The sequence below is a fragment of the Sminthopsis crassicaudata genome, chromosome 3 (genome assembly GCF_048593235.1).
Source record: "Sminthopsis crassicaudata isolate SCR6 chromosome 3, ASM4859323v1, whole genome shotgun sequence".
Lineage (NCBI taxonomy): Eukaryota > Metazoa > Chordata > Mammalia > Dasyuromorphia > Dasyuridae > Sminthopsis > Sminthopsis crassicaudata.
The window spans coordinates 438,096,882-438,119,331 of record NC_133619.1 but is presented as its reverse complement, the minus strand read 5'-3'; the positions used below and the strand labels follow the sequence as shown (position 1 = coordinate 438,119,331).

The window sequence follows — 22,450 nt, the reverse complement described above, 5'->3', positions numbered from 1 at the left end:
GCTAAATGAAAAATGAGGAAAAAAGGGGGTGCAGTATACAAGGCAATCAGGGTTGCCCAGAGTCACACAGCTAATAGGTGTCAAATGCTAAGGCCAAATTTGAACTCCGGTCCTCCTGACTCCAGGACCAATACTCCATCCACTGCATTGCCAAAGAGAAACTTTTAAACTATTCCACAGCCTAAAGAAAATATGGATTCATAGGATAAGAAATGTATTGTTGTAATATACTAGTCATGAAAGGAAGTAATATGAAATAGTTGGAAAATATTCTAGAACTAGATGACAAAAGGTTTTAAACACCAAAGTTGCTTTCATTTTATAACAAATAAAACAGGCAGTCACTGAAGGTTACTGAGCAAAGTAGTTAACATGACCAAATCTAAATTTTAGGCAGTCAATTTTGGCAATCAAACAAGGAAATAATTGAGGATGGAAAAGACCGAAAGCTTTAAGTCTAATTAGATGGTCATGACAATTGTCTATTTAAGAACGACAAATGGTCTGAACTAGTGAGACAAATTAACACTGCAGTGCCCAAAAAGTTTTAGTTTAATTATCCTATTTAATAAAAAAACTTTGTATAAATACTTCCAATGAATGACACATTATCACATAGTGTAATATAATGAACCGAGAGTTCTTCCTATAAGCAGGAAGACTTGGATACAAGTCTTTCTTCTGATGTATAAGTAGCTCTATGACAATAAGCACAATGAATTAAATTTTCATTTGTCTCAGGCCACACACACTCATACTATAAATCACACACAAACTGTTAATTGATACAGGGAGTTTCCATACTAGGAGTTCCCTGTGTCAATGACAGAACACATCCAATATTCATTCTGCTTGTGCGCGCACCGCGCACGCATGCACACACACACACACACACACACACACACACACACACACACACAGAGCTATATTGAGGGTTTTGTGTTTTTTTAAAACATAATCAGTAACGCCTTTTTTCCCCCCAGGGAAATTCAATCCAATTACAATTATTAAAACTGATTTATCCTCTGTCCCCAAAAACATCTCCTTAATTTTAATGGAGAGTAGGAATTTGATGTGGTAAGAACACATTTTTTCAAAAATGTTATTAAAACATTTTAATGTGTTTTACTTCAATATTTCTCCAAGAAAAAGATATTATATATATTAGAAATTTGTCTATAACACCAAGCCCAATAATACTGCCATAAAGCATAGGAGAAAAAGTTGTAGTTTTCAATAATAATTAGAATATGGTATCCACAATGCTAATTTGAACTTTTCCTCAATATATTCCAAAATTTTTAATAATTCCTATGCCAATATATATTCATTATTCCAAAGACCTTTCTATCAGTAGTATCTTTTTATTTATCAGTTCTTTTCTAAATGGGAGCAAATCAGAATCCTTAAGACAAATCTCACAATCTGTAATAACAATAGATTTTACTTGATTGACTTGACTTTTTCAGTTTCTTTTCCCTTATCAATGAATTGCTTTTAGATGTGGTTCATTTAGACTCCAGGGTAAAATGCAATTATTTAAAATTTTGTTTCTTTATGAATATTAGGAATATGAATTTATAAATATTATAAATCACGGCAACTAGAATGCTAAGGAGATTCAAGCTGATGTTTTACCAAGATCATCTGAAGAAATTGAGGGTCCTTAATTTCAAGAAAGTAAAACACACTTAGCTTGAATTGGCATTCAAAAAAGCTTTAACATCCTAAAAATGGAATGAAACATAGACCATTTCCATAAAGATGAGAAAGTAGGCATGTTTACGAATACTTATCTTCTCACTTGGATTATATATAGTAATATCATCCATAATTTGTTGTATTCATTTGGCATCTACCCCAACTGGAGTTACCTTCAAAAATGATGCTTCCACGCTTTCAATATTTTCAATTTAAGCTTTAGCTCAGTGTCATTCTCAACCATCTCACAAATCACTGAGATATCTGAGATGGTTCAAATGTGATGCAGCTACTATCACTGATTATAAAAATATAAAAAACATAACTCTGTAAGATAAGTTCACAAACATGAAAGAGTAGATCAATGACACCAATATATGAAAGAATATAAAGGGCAGAATTAGTTTAAAAAAAAAAAAAAATCAAAGAATACTAATAAACAAAACAATGAGGCCCAAAGGATGTCACTAACAATGCCACTGTCACAAGAAAGAATGTACATTCAAGATACAGTTGGTATTAACTATTGATTATACTGAATAAAATATTGGATGGGGTACTACTTGAAATCTAGAAGATCTGATTCAAATTTTGAATGATAAAAATACTAGCTTTATAAAAATGTGTATTACTTAACACCTATTTGAACCTCTGTTTCCTAATCTGAAAAACACAGATATTGACACTGAAATACCTGCCTCATAGGGCTTACACATGCCTTAAATGAAATGTTATATAAAGCATTTTTTAAACTTTAAAGGACCTGTGTCAGTTATTATATTATTATCAATTGCTGTTTAAATGCACATATATTTAAAGAGTAATTGTCAGAAGTGCTTATAAAGTGGGTCTGTTACTATTTCTAAAGCTGCATCTGTAATCAGACACTAAGGCTCTTGCCTCTCAGTAGGGGCTGCCATTTTCAAAACACAGAACTATACTTCACAGCAGGAAACTCAGCTTGATGGGTCAGGGTTAGACCAAGACAATTCCAATCCTATTAGAAATCAAATCTTTTAAAAGCTGTAATAAAGCTTTATTTATTCTTATTAATTGGATATTTCAAATTAGTTTAACATGACACTAGATTCAGGAAATTACAATCAAAGAACATAATTTATAATTTTGAATAATCTGATTTGCTAGAGGGCTAGAATTCTCAGAACTGGCTTTCTATGAAAGAAGAGGACAGTTTATTAATAACTTATTTATTGGGTTGTAACGCTTATTCTGATTCATATTTTATATAGCACTGATTATTTTCTTGAACTACTCTTTGTGATACTCTAAAGCTTTAATTTTAATTGATAATCTATGTGGAAGTATGTTATTTTTATAAAATATTTCTTCAGTATTATCTTTATACATAAAAGTAATTTTCAAACAGTAATTCAACCAAAGAACATTTTGGGGGATTGACATACAGAAAAGAAACTAAAATTAAAAATACATTATTTGGCAAAGGAAATGTTTAAGGGAATATAAAGGGTCAGATTATGTAATTTAAGAAATTGGTTATTAAGTTTACAGAAGAAACACTTGGATCTCAAAGAATATAAGCCTTTACACTAAACCTGTTCTCTCTGATCCATCAGTTATCCCTAACAACTTAAAAGAAAAAGATAATTTCTTTTTAATCACTCTGATTGTCTTAAGTGTAGGTAGGCTAGGGGGACAGAAAGACAAGCTTTTTTTTGTATTTCCCTATTTTTCTCATTTTGAAGAAGGAGCAAATGGAATAGAGTAGAAATTTTCAAGCAAAGTCAAATTAATTTGTATATTTAATGCAATATCTGACAAAAATCTGAGCACTCTTTTTAGAATTAGATAAAAATCACAAAGAAATTTATATTAAAAATCAAGCCAACAACACCAAGGGGACCACTGAAAAAATAATCTGATCAAAGTGGTCTAGCATTTCAAAACTTTAAAACATTTTACAAAGTGACAAAAGCACTATAATAATATTGAAGGGAGAGGGTATAAAAGGGGAGGGACAAAAAAAGATCATTAAAAGAAAAGAGAATTAGCTGGGGTTTTTTAGTACTGTTCAGTACTGTTTTGGCAGTAGCTAATTAAATTATGATTAATGAATACTAGTTCAAGGAAGCCACTTTTTAGAGTTTCAAATCTGAATGATGAATATACTAATTTTATGGGAGAAAAAAGGGAGAAGGAGAAAGAAGAGTGGAGGTGAATAGGGAGAGGGTAAGAGAATAAAACTAAAATATAGCTTTTAACTGAAAATCAATAAGAAAAATAAAATGGATTAAAAGAATCTAAATATTATATAAGCAATCTGCATGATTTTTACAAAAGTTTTATAGCACTTTTGGCCACAGAAATGGTTTAAATAATTCCATATTAATAATTCTGTCTCGAAATCATAGTACATGCTCATAAAGTATTATTTGGAGATTATTGCACCCAAAGAAGCAACTCCCCAAAAGAAGCAAAATATGACAGTCTACAGCATTTATAAACATGACTGATGTCTCTGACACAAACAAGGTAATTATTTGACCATATCTCAATCTCCCAATTGACCGTATTATACGTACAAATAATTTGAGAAAAGTAGTTTCCCTTCCTAAATACTTTTCTATATTCTCTCTGCTTTCAAACTGCAAGCTTACTACCAGCAGAGACTTACAATGTCTTTTGTCCTTCCCATGGCAGACAGAACTAAATTAAAACATCAACCTTAAAATACAAAAGATATTGTCAACCCTTAGTAGTCAATGATAGTTCTCTACCTATCCCTTGCCTAAGTATCCCTCATTGTCAATTCTCTCTATTCTTGGGGTATAAGGAAAATAGATCCCAATATACTATTTGTAGCAATTGCTTGGTCCTTTTAGGATCAAAAGTGCTTGCACTTCTAAACTAAAATGAAAGAAAATTTTAAATTTAAGTAATATCCTCCTTCAATTAAGTATAAATTATCTTATCTTTGTCATAAAGAAAATAGTTAAGTATCAAGGAACTGCTAAAAAAAAATGTTGTGGCTAGCTGGATTCTAATTTAACGAATCATATAAATTTAAGTAAGCCAATGTATAAACGAGAGTTAAAATATCAAAGACTATTAACTTTTGCGGCGAATACTGCATATTCCAGATGCTTTAATCATTTGTTCTTGTCTTTCTGTCAAAATTCAGAATGAAGATTACAGAATAGAATTTTCAAGTAAATATTGTTGTTTTCTATTTTTAAACATGCAGAAAATCATACCACACACAAAAGATAATGTGATATACATAAGAGACAGGTTCCTCTCCTCTAGAAACCTCCTATCTCTTCTTCTGGTAGCTGTTGTCTAATCTGAGTACCATCTAAAAGTGTTTAACCTAATACCAGATCTTTTTATGGCACACAAAAACAAGTTCTGCAAAAAACCTTAATTCTAAATTATTTTAGTAGCTATAATTTTTTTCTCCTTGAAGGTTAATATAAGGTAAGATATTTCTGTCCAAATATTTGCTATTGTCTATTTCCCATCTAGAGTAAATCCTTTGTTTTACAAAAAAAAAAAAAAAAAAAACAATTATAATGAAAATCACTTAAACATTGAAGAATAGGAATAAAAAAGTCTTTACTTACTTTACAATCTTTACCAAGTGTCATGTTACTCCACAATGGGAAGAAATTTCAAAAGTATTCAGCTTTGCTTTTAGTATTTTTCTATAGCACTACTTATGAAAATTTCTAACAGTCAACTACAATTTAATATTCAAGAACTTCTATGTACCAGGCATTTGCTAAGAACTGAAAATACAAAGAAAATCATAAGTCATCGTAGAAACAATTAGTCATTTATGTTAACATTTATTATGTCCCAGATACTATGCTAAATGCCTTACAAATATCTCATTTTTATTCTCATAACAATTCTAAGAGGTAGGTGGTATTACTTCCATTTCACAGGAGAAAACTGAGGCAAACAAAGGTTACTTGACTTGCCCAAGGTCATATGGCTAGTAAATAGTTATGGTCAAATTTGAACTTCCTGACTCCAGACCCAGAACTCTATTCACTGTAACATTTAGAAGACTCTCTACCCTCAAGGACCCCATAGGTAATTGGAGAAAATAATATGCAAACAGTTATGTACAAACTAGACATATACAGGATAAATTGAAGGTAATTACAGAGGAAAGATAATAAAATTAAGGAGAACTGGGAACAGCATCCCAAAAAATTTTAGCTCAGATTTGAAAGGAGCCAGTTTGAAATGTTTAAAAAGTATTGGAGAAATGAGACTGGAGGGCTAAAAAGAAGTTAAGACTGGGCAATTGTATCTAAGAGTCACATACATAAAGATAATTGAGACCACAAAGAGAAACTATAAGGAAGAGTAAAGAGGGCCCAAGATAGAGCTATGAGGATCCCTAAAGTTAACAGGCATGACCTAGATAAAGAAGTGGGAGAAAAAAAGTTGAAGCAGTCAGGACAGGCACAAAGTCAATCAGGAAAAAACACTAAATATCAAGGAGAAGAGAGTGATCAACCATTTTAAAGGTTGCAGGTTTATTAAAAGGGATGAAGTCTGAGAAAAGGTCATAAGATCATTAGTAATTTTAAAGTGAACAGTTTCTGGGACACTAATACATTATTGGTGGAGTTGTGAAAGAATCCAACCATTCTGGAGAGCAATTTGGAACTATGCCCAAAAAGTTATCAAACTGTGCATACCCTTTGATCCAGCATTGCTGCTATTGGGCTTATATCCCAAAGAAATACTAAAGAGGGGAAAAGGACCTGTGTGTGCCAAAATGTTTGTAGCAGCTCTTTTCGTAGTGGCTAGAAACTGGAAGATGAATGGATGTCCATCAATTGGAGAATGGTTGGGTAAATTATGGCATATGAAGGTTATGGAATATTATTTATTGCTCTATAAGAAATGACCAGCAGGATGAATTCAGAAAGGCTTGGAGTGAAATGAGCAGAACCAGAAGATCACTATACACTTCAACAACAATACTGTATGAAGATGTATTCTGATGGAAGTGGATATCTTCAACATAAAGAAGATCCAACTCACTTCCAGCTGATGGACAGAAACAACTACACCCAGAGAAGGAACACTGGGAAGTAAATGTAAATCGTTAGCATTACTGTCTATCTACCCAGGTTACTTATACCTTCGGAATCTAATACTTAACGTGCAACAAGAAAATTGGATTTACACACATACATTGTATCTAGGTTATACTGTAACACATGTAAAATGTATGGGATTGCCTGTCATCTAGGGGAGGGAGTCGAGGGAGGGGAAAATTTGGAAAAATGAATACAAGGGATAATGTTATAAAAAAAATTACTCATGCATATATGCTGTCAAAAAAAATTTATATAATTATAAGATTAATAAAAAACTTTTAAAAATAAATAAATAAATAAACGATAGGAAAAATATTAAAAATAATAATAATAAAGTGAACAGTTTCTGCTGAATGATGAGTTAGTCACTGAGATTTATTACAGCTCCAAATCAATGACCCATGATTCTAAGTTTGGAAGAAATAAATGAAGACCAAAAAACAATTTTTAAAATTAAATTAAATTAACAGGAGGTTAAAAAGTCACAGCCCTAAATCATCAACATTTCCATATATATATATATATATATATATATATATATATATATATATATATATATATATATATATATATATATATATAAAAGGTCAAAAATATCAAAGGTAATAATGGAAAAAATGTGAAGGAAGATGGCCTAGCTGTACCAGATCTTAAACTGTACTATAAAGCAATAATCTTCAAAACAATCTGGTAGTAGCTAAGAAATAGTGATGGATCACTGCAATAGATTAGATATACAATATGCTGTAGTAAATCACCACAGTAATTCAGTGTTTGATAAACACAAAGATTCAGGTTTTGGAGATAAGAACTCACTATTTGACAAAAATTGATGAGAAAACCAGAAAGCAATTGGCAGAAACTATGTATAGATCAACATCTCACACACTAAGATAAGGTGAAACTGGGTACATGATTTAAACATTAAAGGTGACACCATAATTACTTAAGCATGGGCCAGTTTACCTGTTACATCTATGGAGAAGGGGAAAAAATGAATGACCAATCAAGACAGACCACTACAGAATATAAAATGGATAATTTTGAGTGGATTAAATAAAAAGATTTTTTGCACAAACAAAATCAATGCAGCCAAGATTAGAAAGAAAGCAGAAAACTAGGGAGCAGGAAAGAATTTTCAGCAAATGTCTCTGATAAAGGACTACTAATTTCTCAAATATATAGAAAACTCAGTCAACTTTATAAGAATATAGGGCAGCTAGGTGGTGCAATATATAGAGCACCAACCCTGAAGTCAGGAGGACTTCAGTTCAAATCTAGTCTCAGACACTTAACATTTCCTAACTGTACAATGTTGGAGGGGATGTGGGAAAACAGGGACACATATATTGTTGATGGAATTGTGAATATATCTAGCCATTCTGGAGAGCAATTTGGAACTATGCTCAAAAAGTTATCAAACTGTGCATACCCTTTGACCCAGCAGTGTTACTTCTAGGCTTATATTCCAAAGACATCTTAAAGAAGGGAAAGTGACCTGTATGTGCAAGAATGTTTGTGACAGCCCTCTTTGTAGTGGCCAGAAACTGGAAACTAAGTGGATGCCCATCAATTGGACAATGGCTGAATAAATTGTGGTATATGAATATTATGGGATATTATCGTTCTGTAAGAAATGAACAACAGGATGATTTCAAAAAGGCCTGGAGAGACTTACATGAACTGATGCTGAGTGAAATGAGCAGGACCAAGTATATTGTTATATACTTCAACAACAATACTACATGATGATCAATTCTGATGGATGTGGCCATCTTCAACAATGAGATGAACCACTCACAGGTCATAAAAAACTGGTAAATTTTGTGATGGGATAATCTACAATCCCATAATAGTCTTACATGAATATTTAGTAAAAGGACAGGGAAATTCCTGAATAATTCTGGGTTCACTCAATGTTTTTTCACTCACTGGTAGCATTTTAGGGTATATTTTTCAATGATGACCTATGTTTAAGGAAGAATATAACACATCAATGAGGAAATAAATTATTTTAAAAAATAAGATAACTAGTTAATCCACTGGCACATATGAATTACAAAGACATGAGAAAGACCTCCAATACATAGACTTTGTGCAGGACATATGAAAATACATGTACAAGAATCACAAATTATTAAATTTAAAATATTTCACAAAGACTTTGGGGATACCTTGTACAAAACAGATTAAAATAATTTGCAGGGAAGGGAAGGGAAGAGAGGACAAGAAGCACTTCAGTTTTGAAGAAAGAAGAATCTTTTCTATATCATCCTAATTTTCTTTTGATATGAAACTTTTTTGACTTTGTCATAGTTCATTTAAGTTTGTCATTGCACAGGTTTCTTAATGCATTTTGACAAGTTAATATCGATATAATTGATACATTTTGTCTTCATTGCAAAAGACCCTTATCTTTCAGTTTCCCCTTGTTTCTTAGGAATCCTATGTAGAAAAGTACATGACAGAGTTTATTTTTTATTATGCTTATTTGCTGAAGGTTTATTAAATTATTGGATTTTTTAAAAACATGAAAAGAAATGGCTAGGTTTTAATTTGTACTGATGTGTGAAGTGTTTATCTTGATAGAGCACTGATACATTAAGTAAACTACTTAGGACAATAGTACATGCCATAGAATGGATCTAAACCCAAATTGTTCTGCTTTTTGGCACTAAATCATACTGTTGCTTCTCCTCTAATATTATTTTGTTGTATGTTTTTCATTTTCAAAGACAACCAATGTCATCTCAAGGTGATGACCTGACTTTCTAATTCTTACTCTTTTTCTAGTATAGTCAGGGTTCAAATCACCACCTAAAAAATATAGCTATACTGCAACAATACATGTAAGTTAAATTACCTAAAATGCCCTTATCTAAATGAAAACTTATCTCCACTAACTCAAGAATCTGGGATTTCATTCATATAGATACTTCTTCCACATAACATGAAGTCAGAGACTTAGCAGGGCAGGCAAATTAGAGCTATTGTGGGCAAAAATTAAAAAATCATCATCTTATAGCTAACCTGATAGAAGAACCATATTTAATTAGGTAGTAGTAGACACCATCAATTATCACAAGGTCCATGTCTGCAGTTTAACATAGGCACAGTCTCCAAAAAAACTAAATTTTCAAACATAATACTCTTATTGTATGGATATAATGGATATAATTCTTCTCCATAAAATTCTGCCTAACAAACATATGTCGGAATATGATCATTTATATAATATAATCAAGTTAAAATGCTACAAACTCCACCCTATCTTCAAAAGTGCTTCCTTTAACAATGTAATATTCATCTCTTTATAACATTGTTCTTATGGAAGAATTTTTCAGAAGAAGGGACATGATGCTATTTATATTTTTAAAACCAGTTTGCATTAGACTATTTTCCTCCTATAGTATAGTATAGTATAGTATATTCTTCCTATTAGTAAAAAATAATCCAGTAAACAGAAAAAATGCTCATCCCAACACACCTACCAATGCACTCAAAGTAGTACTTTGGAATCCATTTTAAGGAACTATCTATATAAAAAGATTTTGCACCTATCACATTTATATATCAAGAGAATAAATAACAATATTTTTATTAAATCTATCAAAATCTAATATTCTTCTACACAAAATACGGTTCATAATTCCAGTTTTTTTAAATCAATATAGTCTTTACCAACCTGGTTACCATCTATAAATACGACATTTCTAATTCTAAAAGATCCATTTCTGTCTCCCTAATTATGATGTCAATGGACATATTCAATGACATATTAGAACAGTATAACTATGGTACAAAATTTAAATGGATTGATTTTTTACATAGGACAAGGATCCCATTATGATTTAAAATGTCAAGTACCAAATAATAATGGAACTAATATAAATAAAGAAAATATTTAAGGTATCATTTTTTTCTATATAAATAGGAAAATTGTCTTTAAACTCTTCGATTAATCAAGTTTACATACGCATTAGATGAAAGATTCCATCGCAGGCGCTTATATGAGACAAAAAGGCATTTCCTAGCCCCTGTCCAGCATGAGCTCCTTTCACAAGGCCAGCAATATCAACTACATTCAAAAAGGCTGGAATTTTGCTGAAAGATTAAAAAAAAAAATTGGTCATTATAAAATAGTACTATAAGATGTCTGTCACCCAATCCACTGACTACATTCGAAAACAGTTTAATTTAAACAAATTTTTCTTTTCTAGAAAAATCTACATAATACAGTCTTTTATTACAAAAAAATTTTTTCTCACCTGATGAAAGGGGAAGTAATTAAGCAGCAATATATTTTCCAGTTGATTCCAAAGATTAAAAAGTACTAAGCAAATTCCTCAATCACCTTTACAGTATACAACAGATGCAAATATATTCGTCAAATACATGTTACATTAAGTCAGAGATATTCTGAATAAATATTTTTACACAAGTCACACTCAATTCAACAGGGACTATTAAGCACCTTCCTTGACTTGATTTCAAACACTGTGCCAAAGGCAAAGATCAAAATCAAAGCAAAACCTAACCAACAAAAGTTTCCATTTCAGTAGGGGGAAAAACATGTACGAAATAAATACTCAAATGTAAACAAATTAAACAGTAATTTTGGCAAAAGAGAATACTAATTACTGGGGGAATCAGGAAAGGCTTCACGTAACCAATGGCATTTGAGCTAAGCCTTCAAGGAAACTACGGTTTCCATGAGACAGAGGTAGAAGGGAAGCTATAGCAGGAATGCAGCACAGCCTGTTTAAAAGTAATGACATACCGAGCTTGGTTTGAATGTGAAATAATCAAGAAAGATAAGGACAGTAATCTGAAATACCCAATAGATCAGTTTATATTGTATACTAGCAGCAATAGAAAGTAACTAAAGTTACTTGAGTGACAGAATTATGTATACTTGATATACTTAAGTACCAAACAGTCATATTGAAAGCACATGCAATTCAGTTGATAAGGTTACTGCTCTCAACAAGGTATTAATCAGGGCATTCTATAGCATACTTAGTATAACTTACTTAAATAGTCCCCCCAAAGTTGCTACAACAAAAATATTCATCATTACACATGCCAACTTGATGATGAGTCTTTCAATTTATTCTCTTGTTCCTCCTCTTTCCTTCCTTTCTTTAAAAAAAAAAAAAAAAACCCAAACTACTTTTTTAAATGGCATAGTTCTAATAGAAGGAAAGACACTGGGAAAAATTTAGGCAAATAAAAACAAAAGATGTCAATTAAAAAAATTTTTTAAAGAAAGTTAGGAGGACGTAAAGGTTTGAAGAAAAAATGAGTTTTGTTTTACACATGTTGAATTTAAGATGTCTATGGGCATCTGGTTCAAGATGTTTAAAAGCAACTGGAGATTAAGAGAGAAGAACAACACACAGATCTCAAAATCATCTACATGGAGACAGCAATTGAGCCTATGAGTGCCTAAGGGCAGAACCTTAGGAAATATCAACAGTTAACAGACATAACTTATTTGAAAAGTCAGCAAAAAAACTGAGAAAGATCAGTCGGAAAGGTAGGAGAAAAAAAAAGAAAGAAGTATGAAAATCTAGAGGATAAACAAAAGTATCCATTAGAAGAGGGTTACTGACAGTGTCAGAGGCTGCTGAGAGGTCAGGAAGGTTAAGAATTAAGAAAAAAGTTATTAAATTTGCTTATTACTATATCATTTGGTGACTTTGGAGACAAAGATTAATATTCAATGATGAGGTCAAAAGCCACTTTGCAGGGGTTTAAATTCAAGCCATTAGAGAGTAAGTGAAGCACTGTTTTTAGAATACCTCAAGTTTAGCCAAGGTGAAAGAAAAAAAGAAATAGCTGGAAAAAAGAATAAGATCAAATGAGAACTTTTTTTAAGGATGAAGAAAGACAAGGCCATATTTATAGGCAAGAAAAAAGCAAATAGATAGGAAAAGACTGATGATTAGTGAATGGGAATGGTAGAGGGTGTAATCAGCTGGAGAATATGGAATCAGATAGAATCAAGGGTACAGAGAGTTGCTTTGGCAAGAATGGCCATCTCTTCACATGAGACAGGAAGAAAGAGATAGTAGGTGAAGTTGTCAAGTGAATGGTCCCAAATTTTTCAGTAAAGTATGAGGCAAAGAGAATAGAAGAGGATAGAAGAAAGGATGAAAAGGTCTGGAAAAGCTGCTGTAGTAAGTGGGATATCAAGTTAGAAAGGTATGAAAGGACTGCCCTGCTACAGTGAAGAATCTGTTGAGATTATTTGAAATAAAACAAAAAAAGCCACAATTTTTAAAATAGCACTCAATTTTTTCACACCCCTTCCACTTCCACTATAAGGTGGGCAGAGGGTGCTAAGAATCATAGTTTGTAAGTGGTATATGACTATTAATTGAATTGTTGGTACTCTATACATCATCTATTTGTCCACCAACCAAGAACATCAAAAAAATCCTAACTTTTGAGCTAGAAAGGATCCCAGAGATCATCTACTCCAATTTTCTCATTTTCCAGAGAAATTAACTGAAGTGAGTGGAAGTAAGTATTTGGCAGACAAGCAAAGACAAAGTTGAGTTGAATCCTCTGATTCCATTATTCCATATTATCTCATAAAGCATCCTCTTCAATTGCAATGCTCAAGGCTACAAATCATAGAGCACCACAATCTTCAAAGATTTGGTGCTTTGGGAAGAACTTAGAATTCTGGAAAGATACCTGGTTGATATCAATGAACATGAACTTGGCTCTTCAACAATGAGGTCATTCAAGGCAATTCCAATATACTTATGATGGAAAGAGACATCTGCATCTAGAGAGAGAACTATGGAGAATGAATATTGATCAAAGCATAGTATTTTCACTTGTGTTGTTGTTTGCTTGGGTTTTTTCCCCTTTTGATCTGACTTTTCTTGCAAAACATGATGAGTATGGAAATGTGTTTAGAAGATTTGCATATGTTTAACCTATATCAGATTGCATGCTGTAGAGGGGGTGGGATTAGGAACACAAGGTTTTGCAAAGGTAAATATTGAAAACTACCTTTGTATATATTTGGGGAAAAAAAACACTATTTAAAAAAAAATTTTTTTAAATAAAGTATATCACAAAAATGATGAAAAAAAAGGCACAAGAATATCATCAAGAATATAAATGATAGAAAAAGGAGACAGTGAGTCAACCAACAATCAAGTTCAACCCATGGAAAGTTAAAAGGCTATTAACAGAAGGCCCCTAGCACAAGGGGCAGTTGCTCTATGGAGAAGTCATGGTAATACAGGGGGGAAAAAAAAAAAAAAGAATGAAGAAATAAGAGTAGATTGTTATTTGTATGCTGAAAGAAGTGCCTCATTTGTGATGAGATCACAAGTCCACTTACGTATTTAAGTACTGGCTATTGTGCTTATCTTATTTAGTTATACTGTGAACAAAATTACAGTATGAAAAAGACAGAACAGATCACATTCTTTCATTACATTTCATAAATTGAGGAAAACCACAGGAAAGCATGCAAGTATTTGGCAAGGCATTAAAAAAAAAAAAAAAAAAAAAAAAAACCAAACATGTATTAAACATTACAGACAAAGAATTTTGCAAGGGAGGGACTCACAAATTTTAAGAATGGTCCCAAACCTTATAGTCTAGCACAGATTAAAACAAACAACTATAATATAAAGTAATAAATAGAGTAGCACAGGGTGTAGCAAGCAATTATAATACAAAATAATACAAGATAAGTATATGAGAGAAATACAAACACATGCTGGTGTGATTTGAGAGGGAGAAGAAAGACAATCAAGTGGAAGATCAAGGGAAAAAAGTATCATGAAGGAAATAGCATTTCACTTCAACTATAAGAGATAAGTCAATTCAAAAGTTGGGGTAGAGCATTCCAAGCCCAGAGAACAGTGTGTGTATAAAGGTAAGAATGTAAAAATGTAGGGAGCATAAAATAGGTAAATACTCAACTATTTAATGCTGTGTGTGTGTGTGTGTGTGTGTGATGAACTGATGCTGAGTGAAATGAGCAGAGCCAAGAGAACATTGTACACAGAAACAGCAAGACTATGTGATGATCAGCTGTGAAGGACTTGGCTCTTTTCAACAAAGAGGTGATTGAGGCCAATTCCAACAGACTTGTGATGGAGAGAGCCATCTGCAACCAGAGTACTGTGGGGACTGAGTGTGGACCAAAGCATGTTTCACTTTTTGTTGTTGTTGTTGTTTGCTTCTTTTTCTTTCTTCTGTTTTTTCCCCTTTTGATCTGATTTTTCTTGAACAACATGATGAATATGAAAATATGTTTGGAAGACCTGTACATGTTTAATCTATATTAAATTGCTTGCTGTCTGGAGGAAGAGAGGGAGGAAGGAAATGTAAAGAGGCAAAGTACCACCCTTCTTTAGGTAGACAGGCAAACAATTTTTACATCAACTCTTCAGAAAATGGAGAACTGAACAGTTTTCTCTAGAGCAATGCAAGTTCCTGCTCATGCAGTAGAAAAATAAGTCTGGCAATAGCAACAATAGTTTAGGAAAAAAGGTGATATGAGTAGAAAGACATATTGGGAGGCTATGATACCATTCTAACTGTATGACAATGAACCAATACTACAGGTTAAATAATTTGAATGACAGTTCTTTGAGACTAACTAGATATAAGAAAAATGACGTGTCAAAAATAACACTAAGTCACATGCAAGATGGCTTTTTGTCTGAGGACCAAAATGGCATCACTATATTGGGGTCAAGGTTCAGTATGTCCAACTGTGGCTGATTAGATCAATACAAGTTTACAAGGCTCTACACAGGTACCACAGAGACAAATAGTCCACATCAGCGGTCCTCAAACTTTTTAAATAGGGGGCCAGTTCACTGTCCCTCAGATTGTTGGAGGGCCGGACCATAGTAAAAACAAAACCTTACACTGTGTCTCTGCCCCTCAGCCCATTTGCCATAACCCAGGGGGCCACATAAACATCCTCAGCGGACTGCATCTGGCCCACAGGCCATAGTTTGAGAACCCCTGGTCCACATGAATACTTGGAGTGAAGATGGTTCTAAATTTGCTCATCTCACATTTCTTTTGAGCTACTGCAATTCTGCTTTAATCAGAGAGCACAGTACTTCCTTAAATGAGAGCAAGCCTTGCTGGGTAGTCCTATGCCACTGTCTCTCATGTTTCACAACTGATTCTCCAAAGTTCTTAAGAAAAATCTTGAGAATATCTTTGCATGGCTTTTTCTAACCATCCTGTGAGCAACTGTAAAATAACCTTTTAGGCAAATGTTCTTCTGGCATTCAGTGGACATCAGAACTGTTCTCTGCAGTAGAATACTCAGTGTCTATTTTCTTATCCTTCCAGGTGATCGTCAGAATCTTCTGGAGATAATTCAAATGGAAATTCAGTTTTCTGACATAGAGCTGGTATACTGTTCAGGTTTAATAGGTATGAGGTTAGCACAAGAGTTAGACCTTCAGTTTACTAGACACCATAATATCTCTTCTCTTCCACACTTTTCCTCAAAGACTCCCAAACAAAGAGTTAGCTCCAGTAATGGGTGCATCAACCTCATTATCTGCATATATATATATATATTCCTGGAAAGTATACTGCCCAGGTAAGAAAACTTATCCACAGCATTCAAAACTTATCCATTTGCTGTAAATGGATGGTTTCACATAGGGATGGTGTGGTACTGGCTAGCAGAGAACCTGTGTTTTTTCGGTGTATATGTTAGGCCAAAACAAGCACAAGAAGCAGAGAATCATTTCATACTTTGTTGCATCAGCCTCAAAGGCTGCATCCTCAAACTTGGCAGAGACACAAAAGTACTGGACCACTTTGCCGTTTCCGTCCCCAGCTCATTTTACAGATGATGAAAATAAGGCAAACAGGGGCAAATGATTTGTCCAGGGTTACACAAGTGTGTGGCTAAATGTGAAATCAAATTTCCTCATTCCAAGTCTAATACTCTATTCACTTTGTCACCTAACCTACTGTAGAATATAGTTTAAAAGTAGATAAGTCAAATGGAACAGGTTTGGAGGGAAAAAATAGGCTAATACTGCACATCATGATTTCGAGAAACTTCATCTTTAGAGTTGGTAAGATTATTGGCAAACTTTAGAAGAGTTTTATAGTACTGGATTGTGAGGATGATAAGTGAGGAAGGAGCAAGTACGTGGTGAAGAAACAGAAGTTATCACATATAAACAGTTTGGGGGGCAGTAGGGGACTGGAGTCAGAAAGATGAGTTCAAATCCAGACTCAGATATTTAATAGCTGTGACCCCTAACGCAATTGTTTAATTACTATCTGCCTCAGTTTCCTTATCTGTAAAATGGGAATAATAATAATAGTGACAGCACTTACCTCCCAAGGTGACTATGAGGATCAAATGAGATAATATTTGTAAGTGCTTACTATACACAGTTCTTATCATACAGTAAGCACTATATAAATACTAGCTACTATTATTAGCTATTATTAAATAGAGATCAAAAACATAATCCCTTGAGTCAAAGAAAAAAAAAAAAATTTAAGCCTGGGGAGACCTGAGCAAATTAATAGACAAATGGGAATAAGCAAATGAGAGGAAAAAAGAGACTGAATATTAACAACAAAATGAGGATTGTTAAAGAGGATAGAAAACGGGTTAAGAAAGACTACAGAGCAGAGATTACAAAGGAGCACTATTTCTTCAGAGATAGGTAGAAAGAGAGAAAAACAGATGATTATAGAATCATAGGAAAACAAGATTTTAGAAAAGAAAAGAATCTCTGAAAATATTCAATCTAACTACTTATTTAACATAACAGAAAACCAAGGTTCACAAAAATAAAACAACTTCCTCAAGGTCACATAAATAATAAATTGAAATTTGATCAAGAGTTATTTACATTATATCATTCTGATAATATCAGTAAGAAGTTTTGCCAGTGGATATTGTAAGTGAAAGGAGCAATCTAAAATTTTCAGGCAAAGATTAAAGTGGAAGATAAAACATATGAGTATAATCATTCTATGAAGGAATCTACACCTCAGATGATCATTTTCCACCAAGTTCTAAACACTCTGCCTTAACCACAGATTCAAGAATTAATTTATTCTACTAGTTGAAAGAAGCACAACATTGTTATCATTAACTACTTTAATGAGCACTTTCCCAATTGTTCCATTTTTGTTTCTGAAAAAAGAGGTTAGTGAACTCCACAGTTTCTAATTAAACTGCTTTAAAATACTTGCCATATTATGAACTTCTGAAGTTTCTGTCTTTGTCAGATTTCAAGGAAATAATGTGTTTTTTACTTTAGGATCAAGCAACTTAATTCTAAAGCCAGAGAGTTTTGCTTTGTGTTTTTTTAAAGCCATTTTCAAAGTGCTTACCTGTAGCTGGCAAGTTTGATTTTTCAGACTAAAATGTTATAATTGAAAAAACATTATATTTCTTGAAAAACAAACACTTGGAAATTGAAGGGTCAGGTGTCTAATTTCTGTAACATAATGTATTGGAATAACTATGATATTTTACTCTTAATCAAAGTATTTTTTTTTCCTTTCATACCCAAATACATGTGTTTTGCTGGCCTTAAAAAAAAAAATAATTCAGTAATATATGTGAACTATTATTTTCCTATAGAGCCACAGGAATTCAGAGAAGGGTAAAATGACTCTGTGTACACACAAGTCAAGGAAATCTTCACCTTAGTACACTAATAAGCCTTTAAGCATATGATATATTTGATATGGCAGAAAGAAAGAGAAAAGATAAATGCCAAGATGAAAAAAAAAATGCAACATAGAAACAAACAAAAAACAAAAGCAAAAAAAAAAGAAAAAGAAAAAACTGAATTAACATAAAGGATTAAGTAACATGTTAAAGAATCAAAAGTACTGTTCTAACTAAAAGGAAAAAAACAAATTCCAAATCATTCTTTCAAATTTAAACATTTTACAATAATTAATTTCTGCAGTAGTAGATTTAGCCACTAACATAAGGAACAGAATGAAAATTTTGAAAAAAAACAAAAACATTTACCTTGGAGGCTTGTGATATTGGCACAAAAAATCAAATCTATCATCAGGTACAGGAACTCGACTTTCATTAGGATCAATAGTGCAGAATGGGAAGTTTTCTGCTGCTGCCTGGCTCTTTGTTAAGACATTGAAGAATGTAGACTTCCTAAAAACAAAATTAAAACATTTTAAAATAAATTGCTTTCCTGACACATGCATAAAATCTTCTAACCAAAATGTAAACATAATCTACAAGAGAAAAAAATAACCCAAGCTAAAAAAAGGAAAAACAGTTTTGCCATGAAATGGAAAATTAGTTTATAATACATAATAGTCATCAAGGTTAAAGTCTAAAAGTACATATGTAAATTCATTATTCAGAACTTAAAGAGTATGTCCATCAAAACAATATATATATGTAAAATGTGGATGGATGATAATATAATAGTACTTACCTTCCAAGATCAAAAGAGATATTTAAAACACTTATTAGCATAGTGCTTGGCACATAAGGAGACACTTAATATATGCTAGTTCTGTTCCCTCTTTGTTTCCCTCCATTCCCCATAAATAGTAATTAGGTTCACAAGCAATAATATGAAAAACAACTTAACTTATAGAGTACATTTCAGGGTAGGTCTGACTCAGGCCAGTCCCCTAGTATGCTAGATTTAATGTTAGAACAAAATGTGACAGTTAAAAAGAGAATTTTACTTAACCATAAAACTAGGGTATTTAACAAGGACAGGCAATGAGAATCCCTTGAGGTTGATCCTACTGAGCAAAGCTCCCATTGAGATTTGCCAGACAAGCATCTGAGAGTTCCTCTGACTCCTCTTGGCTGCTTTCTGTTAATTTTGTAATATTTTAAATGTTTGTAATATGCCCTCCTAGCAGTTAGAATTACTAGTCTACCCTATGCCCAACAGAGTACCTTTGACGATTGACCTTTACAGTGTCAACTCTACACGGCTTGCCTCCTCTGAGGCCTTCAAAGGTCTCTGGCCACGATTTCTTGAATCTATAGTTTAATAACCGGTAGCGCACTCAAGAACAGCCACGTGTAATCTTAAAAGCCTTTATTATACCTACTCACATAATGCCCTGACTTGTTGCCCTACCCTGTTGGCTCCCTAGTGAATACCTGGTCTGAAGACAAACATGCCGCTGAGCCAAACAAGAGTCCAGAATTTCTGGATACATTTTAAGAAAAAGCCAGCCTAATTTGCAAGGGAGAGAGGAGTTAAGATAATTATACAATACTAAATGAAACTATGGAAAGTACACAAGAGAAGCATCTCTCTACTTTTGCATAAAATAAGCTACCTCTCTATTTTACAAGAGAACCCTCCAGTATAGGTGAGTCATTCCCCAAGTGCTTCAGAGGATTGAAAAAAGGGTAGATACCCATTCAGAAGATAAAAATTCACAAATCAAGCAGCTACCTATCTAAATGTGTGGTGAATTGAAAAGCTGAGTTGTGCTGATACTATCTCCTATTAGAGTTAAAATCACGATTTCTTGTGCATCATGATAAATATGGAAATATATCTGGAAGAACAGCACATGTTTAACCTATACTGGAATACTTGCTGTCTATGGGAGTAGGGTGGCAAGAAGGGAGGGAGAAAATTTTCGAACACAAGACTTTGCAAGGGGAAATTTTGAAAACATCTTTGCCTGTATTTTGAAAATAAAAAACTTATTTTAAAAAAGAATTAAATCAAGAAAGCAACTGGGAAAATTAAAGGACAGTCAACCATGAATAATCCATATAAATAGATTATCCAAAGCAATTTTCTTTATTGCCAAGTCTAACTTCATATTGTTACCCTCAATCGTTTGGGGCTATGTCCTTCTGTACTAGTTGATTTTTGCTCAATGAATGGCAACCCAATCTAATCTTAATTAAGTAAATATGGTGCCACCCTTTTTTGTCAGGTCCTTTTCAGCCCCAGATCATTCTTCTGTCCCCTTTCCCTCAAAGAAAACTGCAACAAAACAACCCAGGCAACTTAGTTTTGGTTCGTCCTCCCTAAACCCCAGGCCTATTCCTTCTTCAATTCTCTAAGCTCCTAGACAACTTTTTTTTTTCTCCTGAGGCTGGGGTTAAGTGACTTACCCAAGGTCACACAGCTAGGAAGTGTTAAGTGTCTGAGACCAGATTTGAACTCGGGTCCTCCTGAATGCAAGGCTGGTGCTCTATCCACTGTGCCACCTAGCTGCCCCCCTTAGACAACTTTTTAAGAATACCTATGATTTCTCAGAACTGCAAGCTAGTGAAAACAAAAAGAATCCTCCAAAGCCCTAATGAGAGAAATGTACATTAAAAAAACATGCCTATGGCTTTACTTCAGACCTCAAAAATTTCCAAAGATAACAAAAAATGTGAAATCAATACAGATTGTAGAAAGATCAACCAATAAACATTTATTACATGCCTACCTTATGCCAAGCACTGACAGGCATACTAGTACATTATTGGTAGAACAATAGTATAACCACTATGAAAAGTGGTCTGAAATTATGCAACTAAAAGTTGCATAAAATAAAATGTCTATATTCCATACCTCTCTTTAAGTCAGAGATTCCACTACTTAGCATAAAACCCAAGAAATCATTGATACCAGAGCCCTATGCAACAAAATACTTATAACAGTACTTTTCTATACTACAAAGAACTGGAAACAAAGTAAGTACCCAAAGACTGGGTAATGAATCTAGAGAAGCATGAAAAGATCTTAATGAACTCATACAGAATGAAGCAGGCAAAGACAAATTTTATACACACAGAGACACACAGGAGTATAATGTAAATGGAAAGAATCACTACAAATCAATCAAAAATAAATGTTACAAAATTGCAAGAATAAGCATAGCTCAAAAGAAGAAATATCAAAATATGCCTGTTTTGCATAGGTGAAGATCCATGGACATAGTGCATTACACATATTATCAGTCTTTTTATTGTATTGGTTAATTTCTTTCTTTAAAAAAAATTCTTTGTTATATGGGACAGCTCTTTGGAAGGAGGAAAGAGAAATACAAGGAGAAATTCTGTCGATGTAAAAACAAACGAAAATAATAAAATTTTAAATAAATATTTAAGAAAAATAAATTTAAAATCTAGGCTTTCAGTTAGCATGGGCTTAAAAGAAAGGGCTTAAAAACTTCATATATTTGATCCAGCAACACCACTGCTAGGTCTGTATCACAAAGAGAGTATAAAAAAGGGAAAAGGACCTACAAGTACAAAAATAGTTACAGTAGCTTTTTTGGAGGTTGCAAAGAATTGAAAATGGAGGGAATAACCATCAACTGGGGGATAGCTAAACAAATTGTGACATATGAATGTAATGAAATACTATTGTGCTAGAGAAGGAACACTGGGAAATGAGTGTGAATGTTTGCATTTTTGTTTTTCTTCCCAGTTATTTATACTTTCTGAATGTAATTCTTCTTGTGCAACAAGAGAACTGTACAATTCTGCACACATATATTGTATCTAAGATATACTATAACATATTTAACATGTATAAGACTGCCTGCCATCTAGGGGAGGGGGTGGAGGGAGGAAAGGGAAAAGTCGGAACAGAAGTAAGGACAAGGGATAATGTTGTAAAAAATTACCCAGGCATATG

General features: G+C 33.1%; 1 protein-coding gene across 3 annotated transcripts in view; it reads right to left on the bottom strand.

Annotated features, from left to right (window-relative positions):
• The window catches only part of OLA1 (Obg like ATPase 1), a 215,319-nt gene that overhangs the window by 175,636 nt on the left and 17,233 nt on the right, over positions 1–22,450 (bottom strand). For 2 of the 3 annotated variants that reach the window (XM_074303084.1, XM_074303086.1), the window contains exons 3-4: positions 18,832–18,975; positions 10,780–10,907 (exon numbers count right to left, since the gene is read on the bottom strand). In XM_074303084.1, coding sequence (XP_074159185.1) covers positions 10,780–10,907; positions 18,832–18,975 — 272 coding nt within the window. The remainder of the gene's footprint in view (positions 1–10,779; positions 10,908–18,831; positions 18,976–22,450) is intronic. The other variant, XM_074303087.1, reaches the window with a different exon arrangement.